The sequence below is a fragment of the Carcharhinus amblyrhynchos genome, chromosome 15 (assembly GCF_965287045.1).
Source record: "Carcharhinus amblyrhynchos chromosome 15, sCarAmb.v2.hapA, whole genome shotgun sequence".
NCBI lineage: Eukaryota > Metazoa > Chordata > Chondrichthyes > Carcharhiniformes > Carcharhinidae > Carcharhinus > Carcharhinus amblyrhynchos.
In genome coordinates, this window is record NC_137338.1 from 63,036,977 (window position 1) to 63,063,924 (window position 26,948).

Genomic DNA, 26,948 nt, shown 5'->3' on the forward strand with positions numbered 1-26,948 from the left:
ACAGCTCTCTCTTTTCTGTCAGACCCCTGCTACAGCTAATGCACATGTGCAGCATCAGAGGCCTGTGCATGTGCGTTACCTCCCTCTGCAGGATTCTGGGTGCCCCATCCACAAGCTTCTGCAACAAGCAACAGACTTGCTCAAAATTTTGCAGAGTGCGTGTGTGTGTGTAGGGGTGGGTTGCAAAGGGGGGCTGAAAACATACCCAAAAGACAGATCTGAAACTCTCCCAGTTTCAAGTCCGCCCAACACTTAGAAAAAAGGTAAAATTGCCCCCCTTGTGTGAGCTGTCGCTCTCTGCAGTGATAGATCAACACTTACCCAAAGACTTTCAACTGGATTTTGTTCTGAAACCTACCATACATTAGGGAGCCAATACGCTACATCACCTTCTACAGGAGATCAGCAACTTGTGTGAACTGGGTAGACAACTACAGATTTCCTTAAATAATGGGGTCAAAGAATTGTTGACAACAGCACAGTCAGAATCAGGAAGCATCAGCAAGAATTGTTAACGCAATGTCAAATCAGAACATGAAATAAAGAGAGGGAAAGAAAGATGGAGGGAAGAGGGCATTGGTGAGGCCGCAGCTGGAGTACTGTGTGCAGTTTTGGGCGCCGCACCTGCGCAAGGATATTTTGGCCTTGGAGGGAGTGCAGAGGAGGTTTACTAGGCTGATACCGGAGTTGAGGGGGTTGAGCTATGAGGAGAGGCTGAATAAACTAGGCTTGTACTCGTTAGAGTTTAGAAGAATGAGGGGAGATCTCATTGAGACGTATAAGATGATGAATGGGATGGATAGGATAGAGGTGGAAAGACTCTTCCCGCTCAAAAAAGACAGTAGGACTAGGGGGCACAGCCTCAAGATAAAGGGGGGGCAGTTCAGAACGGAGTTGAGGAGGAACTTCTTCACTCAAAGGGTGGTGAATCTCTGGAATTCTCTGCCCGTTGAAGTGGTGGAGGCTGCCTCGCTAAATATTTTTAAGAAGCGGGTTGATGGGTTTTTGATAAGAGAGGGGATTAAGGGTTATGGGGAGAGGGCGGGAAAGTGGAACTGAGCCACGACAGATCAGCCATGATCTTATTGAATGGCGGGGCAGGCTCGAAGGGCCAGATGGCCTACTCCTGCTCCTATTTCTTATGTTCTTATGTTCTTAAGAGATAGGAAATGACTAAAAGAGATTTTTTTGCATTTCTTTAGAGCTCCAATGGTAATTGAAATCTGAAGGAATAAGGCCACGTGCTTGTAAAACTTAATTTCAGGGTACAGCGTAGTTCTTTGGCAATAACTAAGGCTTATCATGCTGTTAGAAAAGGGACTAACGCTGAAATGGGCAGACTCATTTTCTGGTGAGCTAAGTGGTTTTATATATCGCAAGGGAACTCAAGCAGCAACTTTGTCATTTAAACATTTAACTGCACATGTGGTCATCAGAGATTGCTGGCTGATTTACACTTTAATTGTACCGACTGCTGTCAGCCTGACCATTACTTCTAACACAATCTCTGGCCCATTATATCCATTCAATTTTGCACAATATGCATTCAAAGAACCTCATCATATTTTATGCCATGATCATTCTGACCGGTGTAAAGAATCATCGTCTATTCAATTACACACGGTAATTTGCTCAAATATTTGACCTTTTAGTAGGTAAGGAAAGCTACCAGGACCGATCAGAAATTAGCAATTTGTACAACACCAATAATTGTCCCATTTTTCTCTCTCCTACCAATAACAAATCAACAACTAAAGGAAATCAAACTGAACTGAGCACTCAATGTAACAGTCATGTTGTTTCCAAGACCAATGAACTGCTTTACACATTCAATTAAAATAAAATTCAAAACATAAAAAACATTGAAAAATGTAGCAGATTCATAAAAATATTTAGAAAAATTGCCCACATCCTTTGAAAACTTGCTCGACAATTTTTGCCATGAGATTTCTCTGAGACACTTGGGTTTTGCTTTCTCACTCAAGGTCTTTCCTCCTGATATCATGCCCACCACCCTTGCAGCCATTAGTCTTCAGTATTCTAAAGTTTATTTATTAGTGTCATAAGTCAGCTTACATTAACACTGCAATGAAGTTACTGTGAAAATCCCCTAGTTGCTACGCTCCCATTTGAGTACACTGAGGAAGAATTTTGGCATGGCAAATGCACCTAATCAGCACATCTTTTGGACTGTGGGAGGAAATCAGAGCACCCGGAGGAAACCCACATTGACATAGGGAAAACATGCAGATTCTGCACAGTGACCCAAGCCAGGAATCGAACCCAAGTCCATGATGCAGTGTCAGAGATCTGCACATGCGCACTACCTCCCTCTGCAGGGTTTTGGGTGCGTTAAGTCCCACCCACAAACTTCTGCAACAAGCAACAGACTTGCTCAAAATTTTGCAGTGCTAACCACTGTGCCTCTGTGCCAGCTAAGCCAAATGCATTGGCTGGAATACACAAGGGAAAAATAACTGGTAATCAAATTTCTAACCAGAAAATCTCGTGATCTTTCATTTGTTTGATGCAGTTACAGCTGTTCCCTTGTCTTTAATCTGTAGCCTGGATCTGTTCCTTCTCTATTATTTCATTATTTTAACAGGCAGCAGTGATTATTACATTTATTTTATTGCTCCAATGCTGTCATTCATTTATTTCAGCTGCAGGTGTTCCTGTACAATTATTTATTTACCTCTTTGAAGCATATCCTGTCCTCATTCCTCTAATTCATTCATTAGATTTTGCATTCACACTCAGTTCTTTTCTTCAATACCACATCAACATTTCCAATTTCTTTATGTCATTCATTTTATTTTGTTTATTTCATACCCCTGGTGCAGGCACTCTTATTAGGAACATAGGAATTAAGAGCAGAGGTAGGCAAATTTGGCCCTTTGAGCCTGCTCCACCATTCAGTCTGATCATGGCTGATCTCTCCCTGGTCTTAAATCCATCTCCCCACCTATTTGACTTCTTACTAATGCATACTGAAGGCAACAGACCAGCTGAAGAAGCTAGGGCTTACAGTGCATGACATATCAAATACCAGTGGCACGAGGCTAATTAATGAATAGGATTTGGCTATGTATTGCTAAGATAGTATAAAACTAGAAGTATAGTTGTTCACGGTTTTGATCTGGCATTATCTACAATATAATATATAGTTTGATCTCCTCACGGAGTAGGGAATGTTGAGATCCTTGAAAAGATTCAGAAGAGGACCAGAATGTGAATACCTGTTTGAAGATACTCCAGTTATCAGTAGATGCTGGAAAGCATTTCTTTTACTGTGACTTGTTGCCATAAATAAATGTTTCCACTTGTGGCAGAATCCAAAACCAGGGGTCATAAATACAAGATAGTCATGAATAACCCAATACAAAATGAAGGAGCAACTTCTTTAGAACCAAAGAACCATAGAAAATTACAGCTCAGAAACAGGCCTTTTGGCCCTTCTTGTCTGTGCCGAACCATTTTTTGCCTAATCTCACTGACCTGCACTTGGACTATATCCCTCCACACCCCTCTCATCCATGAACCCGTCCAAGTTTTTCTTAAATGTTAAAAGTGACCCCGCATTTACCACTTTATCCGTCAGCTCATTCCACACTCCCACCTCTCTGTGTGAAGAAGCCTTCCCTAATATTCCCTTTAAACTTTTCTCCTTTCACCCTTAACCCATGCCCTCTGGTTTTTTTCTCCCCTAGCCTCAGTGGAAAAAGCCTGCTTGCATTCACTCTATCTATACCCATCAAAATCTTATACACCTCTATCAAATCTCCCCTCATTCTTCTACGCTCCAGGGAATAAAGTCCTAAAAGTTTCAGACCTAAAAGTCCTAAAGTTTACCACAAGAGTTGTGAGAATGTGGAGTTCACTGCTGTAGGGAGTAGTTAAAGTAAATTGTATAGATACTCTTAAGGGGAAGTTGTACAAATCTATGAGGGAGAAAGAAATTGGACCCATCACTTTCTTGCCACGTTTTCATTGATACATGTCATTAAAGCATGGATTGATCAGCGCTGAGCGAGACTCACAGGATGGAAGGTGTAAGAACTTAAATCTGTCAAATTCTAGCTTTGTCCCGAACAAAACTCTGCTTTTAGAATTCTTGCTATTGACCTGGAAGTAGCAGCTAGATTATGTATTGGCATAATTTAAGGGACTACAATCCAATTTAAGGGGCTAAAATGATGACACGCATCCTTGGCTATGCAAGAGGTCACTGCAGAGATGGTGATGTGCTGGCTTTGATTTTACAAAATTCCTTAGATTTGGGAATGGTCCCATCAGAATGAAAGGTGAGAAATGTTACATCACTTTTCAGGAAAGGAAGGCGAGGGAAGACAAGGAACTACAGGCCAGTTAACCTAACATACAATGTGGTTAGGAAAACTTAGCATGATTAGTCAACATGATTTTACAAAAAGGAAACTGACAAATTTATTAGTTTTTGAGGATATTATTAGTAGGATAGATAAAGGGAATCCAGTAGGTGTAGTAAACCCAGATTTTCAAAAGACATTCAATAAGGTGCCATGCAAAAGGCAAGATACGTACCTATGGAGTCGGACGTAATATCTTAGAATAGATAGAGGATTAGTTAACAAATAGGAAGCAGAGAGTGGGCATAAATGGGACCTTTTCAAGCTGACAGGCAGTGCTGCAAGGATCAGTGCTGGGCCTCAGCTATTTATAGCCTATGTTAATGGTTTAAATGAAGACACAGCACATAATGTATCAGAGCTGATGATATCAAGGTAGGTGGGGAGGTAAACTATAAGGAGGACACAAAGAGATCTGGAAAGTTAAGTGAGTGGTAACAAGATGGTAGATGGAGCATAATGTAAGGAAGTGTGAAGTTATTCACTTTGGTCATAAGAATAATAAAGCAGGATGTTTTTGAAAAGGTGTGAAACTTGGGAGCATTGATGTCCAAAGAAACTTGGATGTGTTTGTACAAGGAACACAAAAACACTTTATTCTTGTATATCAACATCAGTCCCCTGCAGCAAGCAATTCAGAAGGCAAATGTCACAATGGTCTTCATTACGAGAGGATTGGCATACAAGAATAAAGAACTGTTTCTGTGATTGTACAGGGATTTACTGAGATGGCATCTTGAATATGAAAGAAGAAATTCCTTCTCGTCTCTGTTTTAAATAAAAGATCCCTTACCTATAAACTGTGCCCCCTATTTCTAGAGGCCCCTATGAGAGGAAATATTCTCTGAACATCTACCCTGTCAATCTCTGTCAAAATCTTATATATTTCAATAAGATCACTCTCATTCTTCTAAACTCCAATGAATATGGGCCCAACCTACTTAACTGTTCTTCATAGACAATCCCTCCATCCCAGGAGGCAGCCTAGTGATGCTTCAGTGAACTTCAACTGCAAGTATATCCTTCCCAAATCAACTGTTATGTTTTGCTTTTATAAAAGGGAAAACAAAAATTGTCCCAACACCAAACCCTGTGGCAATCTGCTAATCTCAGTAAGAAGTCTCACAACACCAGGTTAACGTATAACAGGTTTATTTGGCAGAACACGCTTTAGGAGTCTCAGGCTCTTTCTACAGGTGAGTGAGGAGTTGTGTTCACAAATGGGGCATATACAGACACAAATTCAATTTACAAGTGTCTGGAGCAAGCTGTCAGAGGTCGTAGTAGAGATGGGTACCATTTTGTCATTTAAAATGCATTTAGACAATTACATGGGTAAGATGGCTATAGAGGGATATGGGCCAAAAGTGGGCAATTGGGACCAGCACAGTGGTTAAAAAAAGGGGTGGCATGGACAAGTTGGACCAAAAGACCTGTCTCATGCTATAAGTCTCTATGACTCAATGTTGCTTTATTCTTCAATACTCAAGTTCTGTACTACCTAAAAGATTATTAGATTTATATGATGCATTATAAATTGATTTGTAATCCACAAACTTTAATAATGATATACTAAACATTACTATGCTGCTTAATTGCTGTTTTATTTTTCCTGGCATCTAGGAAGTGTCACATTAATTTTCAAGCATTAAAATGAGATCAAAATGGAAAACAGTCCAGAAAACACAGCGTTAATCATTACAAATATAAATTTTCCAACCTCCAGCTTGTTGCAAATATGTCTCCCAATTCACCTCTGATAGAGCCAAGGCCAGGCTTTCCTGTGCAACCTCTTTTCTCTGTAATCTGATAACTCTTTGTTTTTGTTGGTATCTTTTCCGTACTGGCCCTGTTGATGTTTTATTCCTCTTCGTGATATGGGTGCCACAGGCTAGGCCAGCATTGGTTGTCCATCCCTAATTGCCCTTGAGGACTAAATGCGTTATAGTCGCAGGTCCCACTGACATTACTGTATATCACTTGCTGCTTTTAAGATTACTTTTAATCAGGGGAGGGAGAAATTTGAATGCATAGAAACTGTGCTCTTAATGGTGGGTATACAAACAGACTGCCCTGCCTCACACTGAAAAAGATTCCAGTAATGCCAAGGTCAAAAGTAGCCGATTTGATTATTGTGCAAAAGCAAGTGACTAAATTTATGTAATGAATAATAGAGTAGGGTCCAGAAAGTTCTATGATTTTAACAGTTTTTATAAGTGGCATGGAAAGTATGGGAAAAATTGTAGAGCTGATTCTTAACAGTAAGTCTCACACACAAGTTACATTCTGTCTTAGATAAACAGGACCTTGTTATTGAAAATAACTGAGAGTTACATGGCTGGAATTCTCCACCTATCTTTAAGTGGCCCTATCCTGCCTGTTACTGTCTGCGTCTCTGTTTGGGGACATGCGAAGGGCGGTCAGAGCCACAACTTCCATTCATTCCAGCACCCGCCCTGCGGTGGGCGGGGAGGGCAAAGAGGACAAAATGTGCTAGGGGTGGGAGGGGAGTGAGATGATCCACAATTAGACCCCCAGGAAGCGGCTCATTTATATGAATCAACCCGTTTGATCACTATTATAGGGATGTGAGACAGTGATAGCAAACGTACACACGCGTTAGCATTGTGCAAGCTGGCTGTGTACGTGCAGAAACGCTGCTTGCTCTGGGCTGACAGTGACAGATAACATCATATCCCTGCACAAGGAATCCTGACGGTAGAGCTCCAGGTGTCGGTGGGGGCGGCTTTGTTGGCCTCAATAAATGCACCTCCTTCCCGCACAGGGTATCCCCCAAAGAGCAGTAGCCGAAATGGGTCCTCTGGAAGCCAATATGCTTAATATCTGCAGATAATGTCAAACTGTCGGCAAATTAAGAACCATCGCGTTTCAATGCAAACATCGTAAATACTTCTACAAGCCTGGTCATTTAAACATACATTTTAAAGAAAAGATATAATAAGTTGAAATGAAAGAGTACATTCTGAGTTTCATTCCACAACCCCACAGAGATTTTTTAAATTGTATGTTTTTTTTGCATTATTTCTCATACAAGATTTTTTTTATTATGACTGCGTTTCCAAAAATACAGATTGTGAAGTTAAATAATTTCCTGATAAAATCACTCCCAAAATGTACAATGAAGCAGATTTTGACAACAATTTGATTTGATAAATTTGTGATGGGGAAATGCGGTGGTTCCTTTACCATAAACTAGCTGAAACTAATTGCTAAGGCTTCACAACTTTTGTCCTTTTGTGAATTATATTTCTGACAACTGATTTGTTTTTCCTAATAATTCAGTAAACTGGGAGTAACTTCAAGCGTTGCAGCCAGAGCCAATAAAAAAACATTTGACTTAGACTGAGCGTCATAGAGTCATAGAGGTTTACAGCATGGAAATAGGCCCCTCACCCCAACTTGTCCATGCTGCCCAGTTTTTACCACAAGCTAGACCCAATTGCCCACATTTGGTCCATATCCCTCCATACCCATCTTACCCATGTAACCTTTAAATGCTTTTTAAAAGACAAAATTGTACTTGCCTCTACTACTGCGTCTGGCAGCTCGTTCCAAGCTTAACATAGAAAATCTTGACTTTTTAATCTCTTTTTATTTAATAGTTAGTACTTACATTTGGAATAGATTTCATTAGAAACCTTTAGAGGTATAATGCCTCAACTTGTAATAGTCAATCATTCTGCATTTGTCATTTCAAATTACTTTAAAAAATGACAGGTTTTTTATTCTGTGCAAAATCTGAATACAATCCATGCCTGCTAGTTCAAACCAATTCTTCTTGAATTAGCCTAATTAAATCCCATTAACAACTTCTTATTACCATTAAGCCCACCCAAATTCACTCAGCTGGTCCCTCGCCATCTGCTGTCCCTGTGGCAGTGTTTTATGGGAGCTAAAAGGATTGCAAAATGCACAAGCTCAACTATAGAGAAATTTATAGTTTTTAAAAAGTTGTCCTTTAATGCTTCCACCTTGCAGAAATGTGAATTGTTCACAGAAGAGTGCATATGGAAATAATATTGGTTTCTAGTCCGAAATATGGTGCCTTCTATAAAAAGAAATACCACCAATTTACTGTGTTTCATATATTTCAATACTTAGAATTTTCCATTAATCTCAACTATTGTTTCCAGCTTTCTTTGAAATTTGGGAGTAGTTTTCTTATTTAATTTTCTAATTCCCTTTTGGCCTCGAAAGAATAAATTCAAAATGCTACCAAGTAATGTTGCTGCATATTTACTACTTTAATAATAGCTTTCATAATCGACAAATATTCAATTTATTTAAAATATTTACAACCCAAGTATAAAGCCTATTGAGGAAGCCATCCAGTTGATAAGTTAAATATTCCTTTCCAGGCTTCCAGAATGGTTTATAGTCATAGAGGTTTACAGCATGGAAACAAGCCCTTTGGCCCAACTTGTCCATGCCACCCTTTTTTTTAACCACTAAGCTAGTCCCAGTTGTCTGCGTTTGTCACATATACCTCTATAACCAGCTTACCCATGTAACTGTCTAAACACTTTTTAGAAGACAAAATTGTATCCATCTTACTACTACCTCTGGCAGCTTGTTCAAGGCATTCACCACCTTCTCTGTGAAAAGAATTGCCCCTCTGTACTCGTTTGTATCTGTCCCCTCTCACCTTATACCTCTGCCCTCTAGTTTTAGGCTCCCCTATCTTTGGGAAAATATATTGACTATTTAGCTGATCTATGCCTCTCATTATTTTATAAGATCACCCCAAAGCCTCCTTCGCTCCAGAGAAAAAAAGTCCCAATCTATCCAGCCTCTCCTTATAACGCAAACCATCAAGTGCTGGTAGCATCTTAGTAAATCTTTTCTGCGCTCTTTCTAGTTTAATAATATCCTTTCTATAATAGGGTGACTGAAACTGTATACAGTATTCCAAGTGTGGCCTTACCAATGTCATGTACAACTTCAACAAGACATCCCAACTCCTGTATTCAATGTTCTGACCAATGAAAGCAAGCATACCAAATGCTTTTTTCACCACTCTGTCCACCCGTAACTCCACTTTCAAGGACCTATGAACCTGCAACCTAAGATCTCTTTGTTCTATACCTCTCCCCAGCGCCCTACTATTAACTGAGTAAGTCCTGCCCTGGTTCAACGTACCAAAATACATCACCTCGCATTTATCTAAATTAAACTCCATCTGTCATTTGGCAGCCCACTGGCCCAACTGATCAAGATCCCTTTGCAATCCTAGATAACCTTTTTCACAGTCCACCAATCTTGGTGTCATCTGCAAACTTACAAACCATGCCTCCTAAATTCTCATCCATATCATTAATATAAATGGCAAATAACAGTGGACCCAGCACCGATCCCTGAGGCACACCGCTGATCACACGCCTCCAATTTGAAAAACAACCCTTTACAACCATCCCCTGTCTTCTGTCATTAAGCCTGTTTTGTATCTATTTGATTACCTTACCCTGGATCCCGTGAGATTTAAATTTATGCAACAACTACCAATCTGCACCTTGTCAAAGGCCTTGCTAAAGTCCATGTAGACAACATCAACTGCACTGCCCTCATCTACCATCTTGGTTACCCCTTCAAAAAAACTCAATCAAATTTATGAGACATGATTTTCCACTCACAAAGCCATGCTGACTGTCCCTAATCAGTCCTTGCCTCCTTAAATGCCTGTAGGTCCTGTCTCTCAAAATATCTTCTAACAACTTACCCACTACAGATATGAGGCTCACTGGCCTGTAGTTCCCAGGCTTTTCCTTGCAAATCTTTTTAAACAAAGCCACAACATTTGCCACCTTCCAATCTTCAGACACCTCACTGTGGCTTTTGATGATTCAAATATCTCCACTAGCCGACCCAAAATTTCCTTCCTAGCCTTCCACAACATTGTGGGATACACTTTATCGGGTCCTGGAGATTTATCTGCCTTGATGCGCTTTAAGACTTCCAGCATCTCCTTCTCTGTTATATGTATACTCAACACATCACTGTTTATTTCCCCAAGTTCCCTAACATCCATGCTTTCTCAACATTAAATACTGATGAGAAATATTCATTTCGGATCTCTCCCATCTCTTTAGGATCTCTCAATTCATAGATGACCTTGTTGATTCTTAACAGGCCCTACCTGCTTCTTACTTACTATTTTGCCCTTTATGATTTGTAGAAGCTCTTTGGATTCTCCTTTGCCTTGTCTGCCAAAGCAACCTTGTGTCCCCTTTTTGCACTCCTGATTTCTTTCTTATACCTACTCCTACACCCTCTACACTTTTCAAGGGATCCACAGCGGCACAGTAGTTAGCACTGCTGCCTCACTATGCCAGAGACACATGTTCGATTCTCAGCTTCGGTCACTCCCTGTGCGAAGTTTGCACATTCTCCCCATGTCTGTGTGGGTTTCCTCCAGGTGCGCTGGTTTCCTTCCACAGTCTGAAAGATCCACAGTCTGAAAGGTGTGCTGGTTAGGCGCATTGACCTGAACAGGTGCCAGAATATGGCAACTAGGGGAATTTCACAATAACTTCATTGCAGTGCTCCTGTAAGCCTTACTTGTGGCTAATAAATATATTTTACTTTTACTTGATCCCAGCTGCCCATGCATGTCATGTGCTTCCTTCTTCTTCTTGCCAAGGGCCTCAATATCCTGAGTCATCCAGGGTTTTCTACTTCTACCAGCCTTGCTCTTCACTCGAAGAGGGATGTGCTTACCCTGAACCCTGCTTAACACACTTTTGAAAGCCTCCCACTTACCAGTCTTTGGTAGCCTGACACCACGGGTGGAGTATTACAGGAATGAGTGGATGTCTTGGGCAGAAGGGGAAATGGCCCTATCATCCATTCCCACCCAGTCCTGTCACACAGCTATTTAACATCCATGTTTTGCCTTGTGGCGAGATTCCCACCTCAAACTGGGGAGCCCTGCCTCTGAGCTGCTAGCCAATCAAATGATAAGCAATAAAAACAGAAAATGCTGGAAAATCTCAGCAGGTCTGACAGCATCTGTGGAGAGAATAGGGTCAACATTTCAAGCCTGGATGACCCTGCGTCAAATGATAAAGAGCTCTCTGGTCCCACAAAACCCATCAGGAAGGCTGCCAATGCCTTGTATGTTGCAGTTGTACTGTTTTATTCTGCACATAATTGCAATGGATGTAATCAATATTATCAGGTTAACCCAATACATTTAACTGGGTGCTCCGTCAAATAATTGGCTGGAAATGATCTTGATGTAAGCTTCATATTACTTCATCTTTCTGCTTTTTAAAATACAAAGAGGCATTTAACCAACACAAGAGGATAGTGCCTTTAAAGTTCATTCACAGCAGTCGGGATCTTAATTGGACCTTTAGTGATTTGCTTCAGATTTGATTGCAGATGGATTCCCTATTTTTTAAGAAAAGACACAATCTCAGTGTTTTGAAAATGCAATCTTACGGCACTTAGTGGAAAAAAAATGCCAGAGAAGGTAAAAAGCTGGACGCAAACCTGATTTTTCGCTTACCGGCCAATCTTACCACCTTGTCTCGCTGGAAGTTGGGCAGGACGAGGTCATAAGATTGTGGTCAAGTGTTTAAGTGCTAACTCACTCTCTTTTAGCTGGATTCGAGGACTGGGTGGGGGAGGGGGAGATGGTCTTTAGCAAAAGATTACCAAAATGATCCTTCTATTGGTGTGTCTGAGTTACAAGCATCCAGCAATTGGCTGGGTAAACTAGGAGCAATGTACAAAACTGGTATGAATGCCTTCCTCTTTGAATTGTCTGTAAACAATTAAAGGCCATACACTGGGCATAGCAACATTTTCTGAGCTTGCACAGATGTGCATCCACAGCCATCTTTGTGGTCTTATTGCATTGGCAGGAGGTAGTGGACCAGAAATGGTGGCCATTGTTGGGGTTGCAGCCATCCAAAACTCAGGTCATCGTTGGAGCCACATGAAATGGTATGTTGGGAGAAGGGTGTCGCTGGGAATAGGTTGGACATGGAAGGGGAGGTGCAGGGGAAACACAGGAGGTGGATACTCTGATATGAAAACAGGGTGCCCCAAGGGAGGCATCTTTTCCTGTCACATGCCGAAGCAGGGGCTTCCCACCCATTGCCAGCCTTCAGTTGCTGCCTGCGTGATAGCAGCGGAGTCCTTTACTTAGCTACTTCGGTGATTCAATTGGCACAAGGATGGATAGACCAGTTGATGCCTCCCCTCCTGCTTGTAAACTTGCAGTGGCATCAGGGTGGATGGGTAGACATCAAGATAGACCCAGTGTCCTTTTGTAGACCACCCCCCCCCTCCACCCCTCCACCTGTAAATCCATCTGCTAAGGAGCATAAAATTCTGCTGTATAAATTGACAAAGAGACTTGATCAGTTCATTTTTAAAAATTTGTTTTGAGGATTTGGAAAGAAGTCAGTTTGCAAACTGCACTGCTACTCAAGGGTTAAAGTACCAGAATCCCTTTTATTGCCAATCCAGAACAAAGTGTACCTTGAAATTATACAATGGGTCCTTCACCATGATTAAATTGTACATAGTAACCTTATTAATCTCAACAGTAAGTGAAAGATGAGACATCAACTCCATTGTGTAAAACCAGTCTCGAATGTACTTGTTATAAATTGTTTTAAATTAATTATGTGCTAACAAAACACCTCCTTTAATAGATTTAAAAAAAACAAAAACTGAGTTGGATAAACCTGTAATTTAATCTGAGGATTTATATGATATTGTGAAGCACAAGAGTGAAATTTAAGCAGACTGCAACGATCAGCTCAAGCTCGAGGATCAGATTGCAAGCTTGATCGTGGTCCCTGATATCTATCGAGTTTAATAATGCACACTATTTCATTTCTATGGGTGTGGGCAGCATTCAGTTTTAAGCAATGTGAGGTCATACGACTTGAAGCTACTAAAATTATAGTAGGCAATTAGAGGGAAATTCTATCTGTGTGTGTGTAGAACACAGAGCAGCAAGGCAATAACAACCAATGTTGGGTTTACCTGATGAAGTCATCTATAGGAATGAAAACTGAGCAAGTTATGAACATCATATCAATCAAATAAATAAGTCGATGTCTCAATCCCCAGCATTTCTTACAAGGCATAATAATAATTGACAAAGTTGCCAGGCACCAACTTCTCAGTGGCAATGGAGTTGCATTGGCTGCCACCCCAGGAAATAGTAACTGAAGACATTGAAAAGATAAATGCTATGTACACATAATGTAGGGGGAAGAATTGAACAGCTGTTGATACTTGATCTGAAGAAGAGGATGTACAATTACATTTGGTCATTTCCCAAAAAAACGTCAGATGTTAGTCGTGAGATCAAAGAGCATGTTTTTTTTACACGCCTTTAGCTTACTTGGTTTACTTTCCCCTAAATTACCCAGCTGCATCCTACATTTTGTTTATTGCACACACATTGGCTCTTGCTAAGGGGACTTGGCTATCATAGAACACAACTTCATACTTTTCATGAGCGTTTCTGCACTGGCGTATGATCAGATTGCAATTGGTCGGAGATGGGGCACTTTGGTAAAACACTATGGGAAAAGTTTCCACCAATGTTTTCAATTATAATAGAAATTGCAGCAATGGCAAAATAATGAAAAACACCAGATTGCGTGAAAAGTTGTCATTAATTTTTTTTATGTGTATATGTATAAACCATTAACATTTAACTAATGCGTCTGGTACAATACATCATATGACAAGCCTTGTGACATTTTTTCCCAGTCAATTTTTGAAACAAATCACACAGTATTGATTAAGACTGGTGAATGGAAATTTTACTGCCCAGCACTAAAATTACTTTAGCGAATTATCCCCAAAATGCTCTGTCAAAATCTTTCAGTAATGACAACTTGCATTTATATTGTGCATTTACCATAGGGAAACATCCTTAGGTGTTTCACAGTAGCATTATCAAACAATATTTGGAACTTTACCCCAGAAATACAATAATAGGACAGGGTCAGGGAAATAGATTTCAAGGAACATCTTAAAGGGAAAGAGAAAGAATTCAAGAGGCAAAGAAGGCCAGGGAGCAAATTCCACAGCTTTAGGCCTATACAGCTAAAGGTACAGCCACTAATGGTAATACAAAGGAAACTGTGAATGTGCGGGAGGCCTGAAATGAAGGTACCTGGAGCTCTCAGAGGTTTGCAGAGTTGTAGAAGTAACAGAGATGCTGGGGGGAGCATCTATGAAGAGCTTTGTATGCAAGGATGAGTTTCTTAAATCTGAAAGAGATAGAGAATCTAGTGAACTGGTACAACGACAATAATCTCTCCCTCAATGTCAACAAAATGAAGGAGATAGCCATTGACTTCAGGAAGCGTAGTGGTATTATTGGTAGTAGTACCATGCTCCTGTCTACATCAATGGCGATGAAGTGGAAATGGTTGGGAGCTTCAAGTTTCTAGGTGCCCAGATTACCAACAACCACTTCTAGACCCTCCATGCCAATGCTATAGTTAAGAAAACCCACCAATGCCTCTACCTACTCGGAAAACTAAGGAAATTTGGCATGTCAGCTCCGACTCTCACCAACTTTGGTAGTGATGCGTACGTTAGAGGGATTAGTGGGTAAATATGTAAGGGTATGGGGATGGGGCCTGGGTAGGATTGTGGTCGATGCAGACTTGATGGGCCAAATGGCCTCTTTGTGTGCTGTAGGAATTCTATGATTCTATCTTTCACAGATATACCATAGAAAGCATTCTTTCTGGTTGTATCACAGCTTGGTATGGCTCCTGCTCTGTCCAAGGCCACAAAAACTTCAAAAGTCATGAACGAAGCCCAGTCCATCATGCAGATCAGCCTCCTATCAATTGACTCTGTCTACATCTCTTGCTGCCTTGCAAAAACAATCAGCATAATCAAGGACCACATGCACTCCTTTCCACATTCTTCCATTGGGAAAAAGATACAAAAGTCTGAGGTCGCATACCAACCAACTCAAAAACTGCTGCCATCAGACTTTTGAATGGACCTATCTCATATTAAGTTGATCTTTCTCTACACCCAAGCTATGACTGTAACACTATAGTCTGGACTTTCCTTCTCTGTGTGGTATGCTTTGTCTGTATAGTGCACAGGACACAATACTTTTCACTGTATACTAATATATGTGAGAATAATAAATCAAATCAAATCAAACAGAAAGGGGCCAAGGATAGAGCCCAATGAAACTGAATATGTTTGATTAATAGATTTGAGGGCATTAAGGGGATTAAGGATCAAAATCCTGGAACTCCCTTCCAAACAAAAATAAGGACTCCAGTGATTCAAGAAGGCAGCTCACCCACCACCTTCTCAAGGGAACTTAGGAATGGTCAATGAATGCTGGCCAACAATGCCCACATCCCATGTATGGATTAAAAAAAACAGGAAGATTACAAGGTAGAAGATTAGCCATGACCTTGTTGAATGTTGGAGTAAGCTCAAAGGGCCAACAGCTCTTACTTTGTATATTCTTATCGCTCCAAATGTAAAGGTGTGGTATTGAAAAGAGGAACCACTGCAGACAGTTCTTTGACCAAGTCTGAACAGATAGCAATGGAACCAGATCAGAACAGTACCATTCCAATCAGCAATGGAGGAGAGGTGTTGGTGGGAGATTGTGTGGTCAATTACCTCACAAAGGTTGCATGCAGGTAGAGAAAGATGAGGAAGGAAAATTTACCATGGTCACACTCACATAAGATGTTCTTTGTATCCTTTACAAGAGTGGTTTCAGTGTGATCAGACAGATTCAAGCATAAGTTGTAGGTAAGGTGGGTACAAATTTAAGGACAGTACATTCAAGGATTCTGGAAAGGCAAGGGTAGTTTGGAGATGGAGTGATCGTGCAAGGACAGAGAGATCAGGGTGTTTTTTAAGGTTTGGGGGAGATGATTATGGGCAATTTGGAAAGGAAGGGGGCAGGACCAGAAGAGAAGGAATGATTAATAATATCAGATAGCATTAGGACGAAGAATTGAAGTCAGGAGATCAACAGTTTGGCAACAATATGGTCAAGGAATGAAGAAGCAGCTCTCATGGACAGGATGAGTTTGGAGGGAGAAGGAAAATGCTGGAAAAACTCAACTGGTCTGGTAGCTGTGGAGACAGAAGCCAAGTTAATGTTTGACATCCAAATGACTTCTTCAGGGCATTGAGAAAGAGTCATATAGACTCGAAACGTCAACTCTGTTTCTCTTTCCACAGATGCTGCCAGACCTGTTGAGCTTTCCCAGAACTTTCTGTTTTTATTTCAGATTTCCAGCATCCAAATTTGCTTTTATTATATCAGGTTGGAGTGAGTATGAGAAGAGAAACTGGGGAATGATACATATTGAAAACGAAAATGCTTTTACTGAGCCGAGGAGAATGCAGCCAGAGCTTCTGGGTGACTGCAAACCAGAGAAAATGGCCTCAACCACAGAATATCTGTAAGAAGTTTCACAACACCAGGTTAAAATCCAACAGGTTTATTTGCTACCACAAGCTTTTGGAGTGCTGCCCCTTCATCAGGTGTGAGTGAGGGAATATCTGTGGCATATATTCTTAAGATTCTTATCTACACACAAGTAAATGCACCTCAGTAACCAGATGTAGAATATTGGGTGCTGGTGTTTCAACCAGATAAGACCGAAAGCACCTCAATTTATATTGTGCCTTTCATAACCATAGGACATCCCAAAGCAATTTACAAGCAATTCAGGTAACTGTGGGAGCCTCAGTGGCACCATGGCGAGCACTGCTGCCTTACAGCGCCAGGGACCTGGGTTCAATTCCAGCCTCGGGGTCACTGACTGTGTGAAGTCTACCTGTGTCTGCGTGGGTTTCCTCTAGGTGCTCTGGTTTCCTCTCACACTCCAAAGATGTGCTAGTTAGGTTGATTGTCCATGATAAATTGACCCTAGTATCAGGGGGATTAGCTGAGTAAATATGTGGGATTATGGGAATAGGGCCTGGGAAGGGGGGTTGTGGTCAGTGCAGAGTCAAGAGGCCAAATGTCTTCCTTCTGCACTGCAGAGATTCTTTGGATTTTATGACTCAAAAGCAAGTGTGCTACTATCTCATCAACACTGACACTTTGACTGGGGGTATATTTGGTTACTAAAGATAACTGAAGGTTACCACCAAAGGGGTTTGCAGAGATAGCAGCAGCAAGAAGAAAAATCTGTAGTATCTTCTTTCCATGGCTAACAAAAGAATTCTTGTAGCACGCTCTAATATTGGAAATAAATATAATACCCACCCAGGTAGATGATGTTGGCATTGGAAAGTGGAACCCTTTCCTACCTTGGGCATCAACATGCACAAGCAGAACAGGTACAAAATCAATTTTGACATATCTCAAAGTTTCATTCACAATGTTCCAACAAAAAAGAACAAAGAACAACACAGCACAGGAAACAGGCTCTTCAACTCAACGAGCCCACGCCACCATTTTAACATTCAGTGAATGCCTCATCTGCCCTCTTCTACCTATGACTTTTCTCTACGCCAGGTTTGGGGAGGTCTAATTTAGGGACAATTTGTTAACACCAATCAGCCTAAAAGCTCGTTTTTGGGGTGTGGGAGGAAACCGGAGCACCCGGGGAAAACCCACGCAAGCACGGGGAGAACGTGCAAACTCCCACAGACACTGACCCAAGTCAGAGATCTGACCCAGGTCCATGTAATCTAAAGTTGAATCATATGATGGGGTGAATAAGAAGAGAAACAGAGTTAAGGACAAATTCTGGAAATAGACAATAGGTTAATTAGTATTAGGAGAAAAGGTATTTCCATTACTAGAATTATGGTTGACCAATTGTTTTATCATAAAAAACAGAAATTGGGAAAACAGCATTATCACTACAAGGATGCTTGTGTAAATATAAATTATATACTATATAATTATTACCTTTAAAAAGAGGAGATAGCAATACCTAAGATAGTTAGCGGATTGGAAATCATTCCTGAATTTAGAAAATTGGGGATGAACACTTCTGAAACTGCAATTGTTGGAAGTTTCAAGTAGGCTTGTCTTTACTTCTAGTGATTCAGGTCTTTATTTTCCCGGATTATCATGACGAGCCCCTAAAATTTGTTCTGACTCATTACCCCTCTGCTGTTGGAATGAGTGGATTATTAACAAAGGGCGTGGAAGTGGGAGAGAGAGGAAGGTATGATTAATGACGTTTGAAGAATAAAACATTGTCATTACCGCAAGTCGATTTAAAAAGTAGGGAATAGATGGGAAATCAATTTTGACCCCTTTCTCAGCACACAAGGATGGGCTGCTGTGTTTGCAGTAAAACATTGCAATGTGAAATGAGAATGAGGGCTGCTGGAGGGAGGGAGGGGGCTGAGGGTTTGGCCAGAGATGGAGAGATTGATTCCCTAAGGGAGGGATGTTGATGTGATTGTGGTGGGGCGCTGCGTGCGCAGACTGTCACCTCTCCTGCCCTCGGTAAAGGAGCCACCGGGATCCCAATCCAGACACAGCGACATCCAACAACACGCAGCATCCAACAACATCACCCCCACGCCCCCCCCCCCCCCACTCCTCCTCCGGTCCGCACCCCAACCCATTAACAAGCCAGGCTGGGGAAGGAGATGAAACCAGAGGAAACTGCTGCACACACAGTGCAAGGCGAGGCTGCTCATACTGCTGCTGCTGCTGCGTAAATATCCCCTGCCGCTTGAAAAATCGGGAATGAATGAAGAGAGGAAGGTAAGTGTCAAAACAAAACATGGACGGGAATCCTTCATTTAAACAAAAAGGAGTTAATGTCACCAAATATCCAGCAAGCCGTCTGATACATTGTTACCAGACTGCATTAGGAATTAGAGGTAGCAAAGGGGCTCTTCACCCCTGTTTGTGGGAGGATGTTATTTATTTATTTAAATTCCTATCTTACATTATTAGGTATTATTGCTGGCGATTCTGTCTCTGCCTCCTCCTCCCGAAGGATCAGTCTATTTCCCTGCCGCTCTTATTAAAATGTCAAGCCCATTCCGCCTTTTGTTGAAGGAATTACACGGGGGTTTAGGTAAATGGAGAGTCGCAGTCTTGTGGAAATCCAGCTCTTCCCTTTTGCGTGAAGCGACGTGTTCATGTTCCCAGGCTCCTGATAACGCCATGCAATCCCACTCACTGGGCCTGGATCTGATACTGAAAATGCATTTTTTTTAAAAAAAAAATCTGACTCACCAACCCCATCCACCTTGCTCCCGATTTTAAACTCTGGCAGATGTTTTGGGGGGAAAGTGCGTCTGTTTAATTATCCATCGGGAGGGAGGAATCATTTGTTTAAAAAAAAAATTGAGTGAAACAATAAAGGGAATGTATCGAAAGCTCCCATCGCTTTACGTAAAACAAGACGATTACAGATTGGAAATCGCCCACAGACACCAGAGCAGTATGAGCTGTTCATGTTGGAGGCTGAGAGGGTCCTGTCACTGAATGGCTATTGCTGCTTTGGGAACTGTGTTGACAAACAAGAAGCGACATTTGTCTTCAGTGTAACTGAATCTCTCTCTCTCTCTGTGGAGTGGGCGAATCGGAGATACAGCCAAGAGTTTACACAACAGCCCTTCAAAACACCGACAGAAAAAAAACACCTTCCCTTCATTATTAACAGCAACACCCCAACCTGTTTCACAAACCTACATTTATTATCGATCCTCAAAGCAGCGCCGGAAACACTGGCGATCTGCGGCAGGATTTTTAAAATATTTATTCTTCATTGGTCATGTCCAGTTTGTTTGGATTGAACACTCTTCCACTGACATTACACATTTCCAGGTGAGTGCGGTATTAGCTGCAGCGACAGACCCTCCTTCCTATTCCCTGGGAGCAACATTATAATGCATTTATTCAATTTGATCACGGGCAGCTTGTTTAAAAATAAAACCTCAGCGAGTTCCTTTTTAATGTATTAATTCCGAGAATGTTGCTTGTAAACAAAAGGTCTGGTTATATAATGGTGGCGCTTTGAAAATATCCCACGGGATTTAATTCCTTTTGCTGTGTTTTTATTTTTAATGGGTTGTACACAAAATTTACTGACCCTTTTTTGCACTGTGGGGAGGGGACACTGAGGGTCGTGAGGAAACCCTAGTTTGGTGTTAAGGGTACAGTCGTGTGGTTACTGGGAGGTTTGTGCAATGCAGGTTAACCCTTTGAACAGTCAGCGGTGACCAGAATACACCACAAAACAAAACTGCCCTCAGTCTATGAATGAAGAACTGAACCTTTTGTACTATAGGGCTAGAACGAATCCGGAGGCCGAATGGCTCACTTTGAAAGAGCCTGCTGGGAGTGGACTGCGTTTAATTTCCTGTGTATTGTTTCTTCTATTAGTAACTAGTGCAAGCCTTCTGTCTCAGCAGAGTACTAGGTCAAATATTAATATTAGACTTAAGGCATTTTGTCATTTTAGCAATAGTTTACAAGTTGAAGTGAATGATGTTAGCTGGATGACCAGTTAGTGACAGGAACTGCTCTTTTTCTACACACCTCATGAATCAATGGTGACAATATATTAAAGAAGGAAATAGATAGATTTCGACACCAAAACCCTCAGGTGCCATCCGTGGCTGGGATTCTCCAGGGCCGCTGAGAATGAATAGAGTTTCAACTGGAACGCCAAATTCTCCAGCCTCACTTGCAGTAGGGCAGCCACAGGCCAGATCAGAGGCTCCCAATCCTAGATTCTAGGGGTATGGGGGAGAGCAAGAGAAAATGTCATTGAGAATAGAGTACAAGACAGGAACAGGCCCTTTGGCTCACCAAGCCTGCACTGATCATGCTGTCCTACCTACGTCAACCACTGGTATCTCTCCATACCCTGCCTGTTCATGTGCCTATCCAGATAAGTCTTAAATGTCGCTAACATATGTGTCTCAATCACCTCACTGGGTAGTGCATTCCAGGCCCCCTTTGTGTAAAAAAAACTTCCCCCACACATCTCTACTGAAGCTTTCCCTCCTTACCTTGAACTTGTGCACCCTTGCGATTGTCATTTCTGCCCTGGGGAAAAAGCTTCCAACTGTTTACCTTATCTATGCCTCTAATAATTTTATACACTTCTATTCGATCACCCCTCAGCTTCTATCTTTCCATGGGGAACAATCCCAGTTTATTCAATCTGTCCTCATAGCTAATATCCTCCGTGCCAAGCAAAGGTAAAGAATCAGCCATGATTATGTTGGAGCAGGCTCAATGGGCTAAATGACCTATCCCTATTTTCTATGTTTCTAACTCCAAGTTTGATAATGAGATCAGCAAAGCCAGAGGCTTAGTCATAGCAAGTTAAGTCACTGTGCAGTGAGATCATTGGCTCAGACAGGCCACAATTACTTTCTCTAAACACTTCCCATTGGCTTCTGTCTGTCGCAACAAGATTTCTGAGTCATTTGGCTGGAATGAAGAGTTCGTGTTCTGACATGGAGACTAGATGTCAGGAAGAAGGTAACCAGTGTTTGGGTGTTCTGGTGATGGCCCACTTGGGTCATCAGTCAAAACCAGGTGAAAGGAGTCATACCTACCATACTGTTGTGTTTTAGGAACATAGGAATTAGGAGCAAGAGTAGGCAATTCAGTCCTTTGAGCCTGCTCCATCATTTCACATGATCATGGCTGATCTCCATCTCATCCTAATTTCCCTGCCTTTTCCTTACAGCCCTTTATCCTGCTTTTGGTCAAATATTTATCTATCTCTTTCTTGAATTCATTGATTGATTCTGCACCCACTACACTTTGGGGCAGTTCAGTAGATTCACAACCTTCTGTGAGAAGTAGCTTCCCCTTATTTCTATTTTGAACTTCTCCCCTCTTACTCTATCTCTTATCCTAGATTGTTCTAGAAGGGGAAACATTTGGGTAACATTTACTTTATCAATCCTGTTGATAAATCCCGTTAATCAATACCTCAGTCAAATTACCTCCTCATTCTCCTGTACTCCAGCGTGTACAAACCCAGTGTTTTGCACTGAACCATTACTGAACAACTTTATTTATATCTCCCCAACAGTAGAGAAGACAGGGTAACAAAATGCTTGATTATTCCAAATATATTACACTCACTCTCCATTTAAAATGAATAACTTAGTCATTAAAAAATAATTGGATATGTGTACATCATTCTACAGAAGACAATATGACTAAACCAGTGCCAACACTATATCAATACTTAACAGGTTGCATTGCAAACTTGTTCCTACTGTGATCACAACCATATACATGTATATACACAACCAGTAGTATGCAAAGATAGGAAGGAGAGTTAAGTTGTGAAGAAGACATAAAAAGTCTCCAAAGGGATTAAGTAAATGAGAAAAAAATTGCAGGTGGTACATAATGTTGGAAAATGTGAACATGTCATATTTTGGCAAGAAGAATAGAAAGAGAGACTGCAGAATCCCATGGTCCAGTGAGTACCAGATATCAGAACCACAATAAGTGAGTGTGCAGGTACAGCAAGGCAAGGATAAGGAAGGCAAATCTAGTGTAAAATCAGCGAATCGTTCTACACCTGCACAGGACCTTAGTGAGACTGCAACTGGAGTACAGTGTACAGTTTTAGTCTGCTTACTTAAGAAAGATATAATTGCATTAGAAACAGTTCAGAGAAGGTTCATTCAACTCATTCCTGAGAAGAACGGGTTGTCTTAAGAGGAAAGCTTGAGCAGGTTGGGCCCAAACTCATTGGGGTTTAGAAGAGGTGGTTTTATTGAAACACACAGGCTGGAATTTTACTGTCCTGTCCACCATTGGAATCAGAGTGGGCAGAGGTGGACCATGGAAAGGTCCGTTGACTTCAGGCAGAATCTTATGGGTTTGAGATGAGTGAAGCTGTAAAATTCCATCCATAAGATCCTGAGGGAATTTGACAAGAGGACTTGCTGAAATGATGTTTTACCTTGTGTGGGAATCTAGAACAAGGAAACACTATTTAAAAATTAGGAGTCTCCCATTTAAGGCTGAGATGAGAAGAATTTGTTTTCTCCCAGAAGGTCAGTGTTCTGTGGAATTCTCTTCTGCGGAGATCAGTGATTATTTTCAAAGCTGGGTTCAATAACATTGTGATAAACGAGAGAGGTAAGGGTTATTTGGAGGGGTGCAAGAATGTGGAGCAGAGGCCACAATCAGCCGTGATCTTACTGAATGATCGAGTAGGTTTGTGGGGCTGAATGGCCTACTGTGCTGCTGATTCTTGTGTTGATCACTTCCTTACCATCACTTAAGCATATCTATTTATCTATTGATAAATTCTAATCTATGCAAATTGTATGTAATAGTTCCTTACAAAGATGCAAAATTTAATGGATGGCATTTTTCAAATATTTTGAGAATATTTAAAGCTACATTGGGAATAAGCTGTGTTTGGTATTTATTTGCATCACTTTCCTCCTCTCTTGTTTTTTACTCCCACACTTGCCAATTTAGTCCGGTAACCTGGTTAATCCATGCTGCAGCCTTCTTCATGGCAGCTGTAATGTAACTTCAGTATAAACCTGTAAGTCATAGAATCCCAAAACTGCAGAAAGAGGCCATTCAGCCCGTCAAACATGCACTGACAACAATCCCACCCAGGCCTATCCCCGTAACTCCACATATTTACCCTGCTAATCTCCCTGATACTAAGGGGTAATTTAGCATGGCCAATCAACCTAACCCGCACATTTTTGGAGCGTGGGAGGAAACTGGAGCACCCGGAGGAAACCCACGCAGACACGGGGAGAGCATGCAAACTCCACACAGACAGTGACTCAAGGCCAGTATTGAACACGGGTCCCTGGCACTGTGAAGCAGCAGTGCTGGCCACTATGCCATCCATACAGCAGAGTGAGGAACACCTATCAGGCTTCCCTTCTTAGAAAATGCAGTAACCTACTCCTGTTAAGTTCCTTGCCTTGCAAGATCAGCAAGGACGATAAAGTCTGTCATTGTTGAGGTTGCTGCATTCAGCCAGTTGGCAGTATTAGGACCTGAGCATGCATCTTTTGAACTGTAAAGTATGCATCTTAAATATCACCAGATGACCACAGAAAAAATACTTGATAATAAACAAAAAGGACATTGAAAGACACGAGATTCCAGCCATATTTTGCAAGGTGCAGCAATGATTCAATTTACATAGAGAAGATTGGCAACACTGAATAAAAGCTTATAGATTATTAAATGTCATATTTTCCAGTGTCTTATTTTTGGTTCTGATCAATTTTGATGGATAGGATCTCTGGATTATAGTATAAGCAAAAATCAGAAACTGTGTAATTAGAACATCTCTCACCAACTTGTTTTCTCTCCTGTAAATAAATTGAGACATAACATCAGTTGGAAAAAAAAGATCATTGTTCCAGAGTGTAAACTGAAGGCTTGTCAGATATAATGAGTGTAACAAAACCTATAAATCATAGCAGACTGTCTTTGGAACTATGTCCTTGACATAGTAAAATGTTCTGTTTAGTAGCCTTAGCATGCCATTCTTTGCTCAGATGTGGGTTTATCCACTGAAGGCTGGCCTTTAGCCATGATTTTCTTGCTAGTGTACTAAGTGCTTATTTGAATAATTGACATGAGCTCCTGGTATAGCCTTGGACTTGTGGTGAGAAGCAGCCTTTTATGAAGGAGGCAGGATTGGTGGTGCTGGGTGGGAGGGGTTTGACTATGAAGGGTCTCACAAATAGCTCAAACTTAAAAGAGCTCTGGTTATTTAAAGGCTGTGTATAAGGCATATATTTTTGCCGAAGCTTACACCGAAATTGAAATATTTGTCAGGTCCAGCTCAGGTTCGGCTATGGCTGTAGGTGAAGGGGGTTGGGGAGAGGTGTGCAAGATTGAAGAGGCTGAGTAAAAGCAGATTGAAGAGAAATTCTTCAATGTGCCTTTGCTCAGCCCCTTCGATCCTGCACCCCCTCCCCAACTCCCCTTTACCTACAGCCATAGCCGAACCTGAGCCTGAAACGTACAAGAGAATCCACGCGTAAGCGGTGGTAGGTAGTCTTTACCCCCCCCATCTAAAGTTGAATAACTGGCAAAATGAATATGCTATTGCATGAGGTGAGTGTGAGAACGATTGCCCTTGTTCAGCATTTCATATCACTAGGACAATAATGCACCCTGTCTAATGGAGAGTGGCAGCTAGGCTTAATGGTTTATATAGTAGCTTTCGGATCTAGGAACAGAAGTGACAGAACACCGCACAGTCAAAGGAATGTGGCATGCTAAGGCTACTAAACAGAACATTTTATTATGTCAAGGACATAGTTCCAAAGTACAAAGTGTTGCTTGTCAGCTTGTTCCATATTTACTGCTTACACATGGCTAGCCATGCAGCTCTTACATTTTATCTTGTACTCATATCATTCCAAGGCACCACTATAGCATATTCTGCATTTAGATCCCATATAAAGCTAACATCAGAGATCTTTCATTGTATTTTATGAATCCATCCAAGGCACAACAGTAACATGTGCCAAATCTGTTACTGCGTTCCATGCATATCAAGTTTTCCACAAGGCACAGTTAAAATACAAAATACAATTGAAAACCTTGCTGCACTTTCATCTTCCACCAGCTTTGTAGAAAAACAACTGTTAAACGACACAGCTGCATAACGCGTGGTCACATACTGACTTGCAAAGTGCAACATAGCTGCCATTATGCAGATGGATGCACCTTCAGCTTTATCTCAGAACTAACTTTTGACTTGCGAGGCAAAATAGAACAAATTCAAGGGTCCTTCGCTGGATGGAGAAGGCCACTCTGGTATCTTTGAACCTGGAGGGAACAGGGAATAGTGATGTATCATAGTCAGACCTGTGATCATCCTCTGGCTTCTTGTTCTCTTTCTTAGACATTCATATACATATTCAAAGACACAAGTATGTCAATGCAAAATCTGCCTGATGGTGTGCCAGGGAGTCTGCATTCTAATATTTGCCTATTTTTGGTCATTGTAAGCTGGTGGAGCAGACAGCGCAAGATAGCGCCACATAGCATCCTGTGTCCGTCTCATTTAAGAAGCAATCAACATAAAGCTATTTACATCCTGGAGGATACACTTGATGAGCTTGAGAAGCAGTGTTAACTGGGGCAGAGCGCAATGAGTGAGGGGGGAAGCAGATAGCGATGAAGAGGAGCAAATCCAATGCTGCAGAAGTTTAAAGCAGTAGCAGCCCTTATCCTCACAGGAAGAACAGCTCCAGCCCTGCAAGGTGTCTGCAGATCAGTCTCGAGAGAATTGGTCTAGCTATGTTAAGCCTGTTTTGTGAAGCACAGGTAACTGCCCAAGGCGCTGTGTTTGACATAATTAACTTGCATCTGTGTACAGTTACTCTGCCTCCTTTGTTCACTCAAACATTGCTTTCTTACCTAAATCTAGCAAAATGATTGAAACTAGTTTTCCATTCTGACCATTGGTTAGCAGAATCAGAAAAGGAGTTATAAATGAAGTCTTGGTGTGCAAAAATAATTAACACCTAAAGAGCAGCAAAACATAACGCACCAATGACAAAAAAGTATTATGAGCCATAAAATCTAAAGGTTCT

At 41.3% G+C, this 26,948-nt stretch overlaps 1 protein-coding gene across 2 annotated transcripts in view; it reads left to right on the forward strand.

The window, feature by feature from the left end:
* Nucleotides 1-18,959: 18,959 nt before the first annotated feature.
* rai2 (retinoic acid induced 2) overlaps nucleotides 18,960-26,948 on the forward strand; it is a 67,573-nt gene continuing 59,584 nt past the window's right edge. The window contains exon 1 of one of the 2 annotated variants that reach the window (XM_080204052.1): nucleotides 18,960-19,122. In XM_080204052.1, the coding sequence (XP_080060178.1) occupies nucleotides 19,105-19,122 (18 nt within the window). In that variant the 5' untranslated portion in view covers nucleotides 18,960-19,104. Of the gene's footprint in view, nucleotides 19,123-20,084; nucleotides 20,197-26,948 lie in introns of those variants that run through there. The other variant, XM_080204053.1, reaches the window with a different exon arrangement.